Genomic DNA, 6174 nt, shown 5'->3' with positions numbered 1-6174 from the left:
AATTAAGACCAGGAGATCGACTTGACTTGACTCTAACATGTGAAATTTCATATCGTATTTTGTGAAAACTTTTCAGGAATTTTGAAGTCGATCTCGATTGAAGGATGTAGGGTTAGGAGACTCTGAGGTCAGCTTCTCCCCACATATTTGTGTCGATTCCTCGACATTCATATTGCATTGCACTGATATTTTTTACAACTGAACTCTACCTGGTGCAGGGTTTCGTCCCAAAAGGGCTATTGCATAATTCATTGTCCAAGTGTTTAACTGGTGCGTGGTTTGTATATATGATTCATTATCAATGAGGTACAATGAAAGGTTTGATACCCTACCCATTTAATGTAGTTGCATTCCATAATAATTGTGTGCATTGATTTGTACCGGGGTTTTCTAGTAGCAAATATGTTGTGGAATTAACATGCAATTGACATCAAACAATATAATTTTAAGTCCAACTATTATCTAACAGCTACTACCAATATTATTTTTAGCCCAAATATTAATTGAGTTGAAGCTGAATTTGTGGTATAAAGACCCTAAAATCAATTGCTTGTAGAAGAAGCAAAAGTATCCACATATTACAATGGCTTTTCTCTCCCAAATACTTGTTCCTTCATCTTCATCTGTCAAAATTTTCTCAATCATTGCAGTCATTTTCCTCTCCCATTATGTTGCTGCAGTAACACCAGCCACAAATAAAACAAATAGAGCAGTTTTTACTTTCGGAGATTCAACAATGGACACGGGCAATAATGACTACATCATTTCTATAGCCAAAAGCAATTTCCCACCTTATGGGAGAGACTTTGTGGGAGGAAAGCCTACTGGAAGATTTAGCAATGGAAAAGTCCCCTCAGATTTTGTTGGTAACCTAAATTCTAAGGAACACATGCTCTATGTGGTTTATAATTGTTCTGCATATATCCATAATACCACTATTGCTACAATATTTTTAATTAGTTATGCAAATTAATTTTCAGCTGAAATATTTGGAGTGAAGAAGATTTTGCCGGCTTATCTGGATCCGAAATTGCAGCTTCAAGACCTACTTACTGGTGTATGTTTTGCCTCAGCAGGATCAGGATATGACCCTCTCACTGCCAAATTACTTGTATATATAAACTCTTTCACACTATTAATTAATCTTTACTATATACATCATATAATATCTTATCATATGAAACTTCTTCAAAAAAATACATCCTTGATTTGTTTTAATTTTATCTGTATCAGTCTGTCTTGTCACTACCAGATCAATTAGACTTGTTTAAAAAATACAAAAGCAAGATAACTGCAGCAGTTGGGACTGAAAGAACAGCCACTATACTGTCGAAAAGCATTTCCTTTCTTTCCATGGGAAGCAATGACCTTGCAATTAATTATTTTTCTACACCACTGAGGAGCCCTTACTATGACATTCCAGCTTATACAGATCTCATGATCGAATCAGCTTCAAATTTCTTGCAGGTACAAGTCGAACAATTGCAAACATTTTTTTTTTTTTTTGGGGAATTTGATTCTATACCCAAATTGACACACCTCTTTTAGAATAAACCCAACCATAAGAGTGTTTTAATATACACCCAAATCAATTAATTTTTTTTATGCAAAATAAAAAAACCTATTAAATAGAATAAATAATAAAACCCAATGTTGTTAAGAATTACTAAAGCTGCCACTATCAAATTCCCCATTCACCTATTAAATAGGATTGATAATAAAATCCAGATTTGTTGCCGATGGAAGTCGATCATGAAACGGCTGCCCATAGACGTCGCCCAAAATTACTCAACCCTTGATTTCAGCAATTGAAAATTCTCCTCTGGGTTGGAGGTTACGTAATCTCCATATTGAAGAGTCTAATCTGTACATTCAAAGCCGGTGTCAATATCTCTACAAGCTTGTGATATAAATGGATTGCACAATCAGAGGTTGGTGGGTTGCCTGTGTTCGACAGCATATCCGATTGGTATGGTTGATGAGTATTGTGGTTGCTACCTATTCAAAAGGTGTGTGTGCTCCTGACGAAGAGGTATTTGTTTTGTGATGGTTCTAGGTTTTTGCTATTGAGTAGGTATGATAGACTATACAAGTTCTTGATTGCAGGTTTTTGTTTTCATCTTCTTGTTTCTCAATAGATACTACAAGTTAATTTTGATGGCTAAAGAGTACACCCACCTGGAATTTAGGTGCGACCTTCTCAAGTTTGGACGTGTTATGACCAATGAGTTAAGGGCAGATATTACTGAAGTGAAGCTTGATCTGATAGAGTCCACACCGTTCAGGGATTTGTTTAGAGCTTTTTATGAGCGGCAAATAATAGACTCTGCTTGTAGGTAGTCTAATAGTGACATCGTTTCTCTTTTAAAATGCTTTGACAAGGAAAAAAACTCGTTTCAGTTTGGGGAAATTACTGGTACCATATCTGTAGGTGACATTCCAGAACTGTTTGGTTTGAATATTGAAGGTCGTGAGATCAACCTTAACCAGAAGAAGAGAAAAGGGGATTCTGACTTCATTAAAAGACGATTCCCTGGAGTGAAAAGGTTGTCCAAGGTGATTCTGGAGCAACTAATCAAAGATGTATCTAAACTGAGGGGGCTTGAGAATGAATGTGATTTTGTTAGGTTGGTTTGTCTCTATTTTTTTGTAACACTATTTTTCTGCAATAGTGGCAATGACCTTAGCTGGTTTATAGTTCCATACATAGAGGACCTAGATTCAATGTCTCTCTATGCCTGGGCACCCGCAGTGAAGAATTACTTGGACAACTCCCTTTGTTGATAGATATATGACGTATACCACAATTAATGCTCTACCTCTATGACAACATAATGTGCAGCATGGTGAAATCTCAAAACGCTTGGCATTTTTGAAAGATAAGGGTAAATCAATTATTAAGAGCAAGATGATATGGAAACATGTGAAAAGAGAAGGGCAAGTGAGTCTATTTACGTTCAATGTATCAACCAAAGACAGGGACTTGCTTACCTGGTTGGGAAGGAATAATGTTCATCATTTCCCTATTATTTCAAGCAAGGAATGTCCTAAACAAGATCCTTCCAGGTAATTATCTTGTTCCTTACTATCATCACTCCTAATATATATGTGTGTGTATGAGCTTATTCATTTGTTTTCTAATGTACAATGTGGACAGCGGGATTGCTGTGACTTACATTATCAAGCGATTATCGGAAGGTCTTGAATTAGAGTCTACCTTTAAAAAAGGTGCCATGACTCAGCAGAGAGCACATGTTTTGGGAAGGTTCTTAAGTGACAACAATGACGGTTAGGCTCATCTTTGTGAAAGGAGTTTGGGAGGGACAGGAATGCCATTTGGAAGGCCTTTCATCAGTTTTTATGTCTTTTCTAGAATGTTAATGATTGTGGATGAAGTGATCTTATATGTATTTTTTGCAATGTTTGAGAATTTGTATGATTAAAGTGTGTTTCTTAAAACACGATGGATCGTGTGGAAATCATTTTATTTCTGAATAATTTTTTTTTTATGCACAATTAAACAGGGTTAATGGGGTGAATAGGGTTTTCTTTACGTTGGAGGCAATATTATGGGAAAGTCTGGTAGTTTGTGATTTTCCCTGGGCATAAGGGGGGAGGGTCGTGAAGTAGTTTCATATAGTATAGGTAGCAGAATGCATTTCCTGAAACCGGAGTTATAGGTGCATAAGGCATTCGCTGGACGATTTACGTACAAATTGTGAACTTTCTGGATAATAGGTACCTAAATTAGTTGCGTATATTAAAACCCACTAGATGTTAAACACCTGAATGGTAGGCAAATTTATTCAATATTACCTAGGGTTTATGCTACCAAAGTTAGTCAATATATGTAGCACCTGAATAGTAGACAAAATTATGCAATTTTACCCACGATTTATTGTACCTAAGTTATTCCCTGATTGATAGACACAAAATGTAAACTCATAAATGATAGGTATCTAAATCACTTGCGAATGTGAAAACTCATACGATATTTGACACCTGCACGATAGGAAAAAGTACACAATTCTACCTATGGTTCATCTAGAGATACCCAAAGTAGCAAGTGAACGAACTGTGTATTGAGTGGTGACGTGTGAGAGTATTTCATAAAACTTAACTAATGGAATACAACAACACAACTAAAACACATAACTTCCATAGTAATAGCTGAAATTTCAAACGAGACAAAAGACAAAAGGATGTTTAATCACTACATGATAGGAATACCTCCACAAAAGGATGTTTAATTAGATTGAGAAATCTACGAAATCTAATAGGAATATCTACACAACCACATCTACTTAAAAATAGCAAATATAAAGATCAAATCTAAAAGGAAGAGATATACAATAATTAAGGCAATTAATCTTTTTAAATAAGGAATATCTCCACAAACATATCTCCTAAAATATGGCATCAGTTACATACAATAATTAAGGAAATTAATCACGTTGACATATTTAATAATAGGATTATCTACACAAACATATCTACTAAAAAATGGCAAATATATAGGTCAAATCAGAAAGGAAGAGATATACAATAATTAAGGCAATTAATCGTTTTTAAATCAGGAAAAATAAATTGATGGTATTAAATTCTAATTTGTGTTTATAACTGATACCATATTCAAATTAAAAAAAAAAAACACCTATATTTGAGGAATATTTTCCTTATTCGACGAGAAGGGTAAAATAGTCAAACTAAAAAAATGAGAAAAAAACTTAATTATAGACTTAAAACCTATACGGTAGGTTTAATTATATGAATGGGTGTAGATTAAAAGAAAACATAGGATTGGGTTTCTCTTAAAAGGAGCTTCATTTTTTGGGTTTTTTTCTAATTTTTTTTTTGACTTTGTCAAGGGGAACCCAAAGGCTTCCTAGGCCCAAGATAAACCCCTTCGGCGCATGTGAAATGCTCCAACTGTGCATTGCAGCACAGTGCCTCGCCACTTTGACAGCTTCGGGGTTCGAACCTAGGTTGGGGAGCACACCCAACTAGGCAAGAACCACTAAGCCACTTGCAGTGGTTGAACAATTGCAAACATTACCACTGTTCAACTTGTTTAGAGAGTGTCATAACAGTACTTTATGCTCTTTATGTTAATTAATGTGGGGAGAAATTACAGGAACTTTATGCACTGGGAGCAAGAGTACTGATCGGAGTATCATGTATACCACCAATTGGGTGTTTGCCAGCACAGAGAACACTTAATGGAGGTATAAAGAGAGCGTGCTACAAAACCGGGAATCAAGCAGCAATCCTTTTCAACTCGAAGCTCTCCCACCTTATAGATTCCCTCAATGAGAGACTTCCAGAAGCACACCTCATGTACATTGATAACTACAGCCCTTTGCTTTCCCTGATCCAAAACCCTGCTCAATATAGTAATATCTCATCATCATTTTCAATATATTCAACAGTAACAAAGTAATTTTTCGCTGAAATGATTTTTCGATTCAGGATTTGAAGTGGTGGATAAAGGATGCTGTGGGACAGGAGATCTTGAATTTGGCCCTCTGTGTAACAAAGACACCCCGGGTACTTGTAACGATGTGTCCAAGTACATATTCTGGGATAGCTTTCATCCTACAGAGAAGGCATACAGGATCCTCACCTCTATTAGTTCAAAGGAAGTTAAGATATGAGGGTTTCATCTCTGAAGAATCACATGACAGATACCAATAGAAATAAATTATCCATAAGGATCTGTATATTTTCATATTATTAAAGTTTCTAGCTCATTGATCTACTGTACTTATCTTGCCATTTATTATTGGATGGGAAAAAAAATAGCAAAGTGAAATTAAGAAAAGTAAACGAATTTTAAGTTCTTGACATCTGGCCACTACTGCTATAAGGTGAAATATGGTACAGACACTAAAGTTTGCTAAGAAAAAACCTAGCCATTGTTTGGAAACATGTGTTAAAAATATACATGGTAACAAGTTCAAAAATATATTCCCACAACCATGGCCATGATATCCTTTTGCCTCCTAGTTCGAATATGAGGGTTCCATATCTCCTACTCTGCCCCAGCAAAGCGACGAAACTGCATAGTTTCTAGTCCCTACCCTGATGTCACTATAGATAACCGGAGCTAAATATATAGAAGCATGAGTCGAGGAAGTTCTTAAAGCCGTTTATATGAAACTGTGGTGTTTTCCA

General features: G+C 35.7%; 1 protein-coding gene across 1 annotated transcript; it reads left to right on the top strand.

The window, feature by feature from the left end:
* Positions 1 to 569: 569 nt before the first annotated feature.
* On the top strand, positions 570 to 5816 carry LOC133716231 (GDSL esterase/lipase At3g14820-like). The gene is made up of 5 exons (XM_062142951.1): positions 570 to 866; positions 981 to 1111; positions 1234 to 1467; positions 5135 to 5393; positions 5470 to 5816. Exons 1-5 carry the CDS (start codon positions 584 to 586, stop codon positions 5652 to 5654), a joined length of 1092 nt encoding a protein of 363 aa, XP_061998935.1. The 5' UTR covers positions 570 to 583; the 3' UTR covers positions 5655 to 5816.
* The last annotated feature ends 358 nt before the right edge of the window (positions 5817 to 6174 follow it).

Source organism: Rosa rugosa, chromosome 1, assembly GCF_958449725.1.
Source record: "Rosa rugosa chromosome 1, drRosRugo1.1, whole genome shotgun sequence".
In the NCBI taxonomy this organism is placed as follows: domain Eukaryota; kingdom Viridiplantae; phylum Streptophyta; class Magnoliopsida; order Rosales; family Rosaceae; genus Rosa; species Rosa rugosa.
Note: the sequence above shows the minus strand (reverse complement) of the source record. Positions and strands in the feature narration are given on the sequence as shown.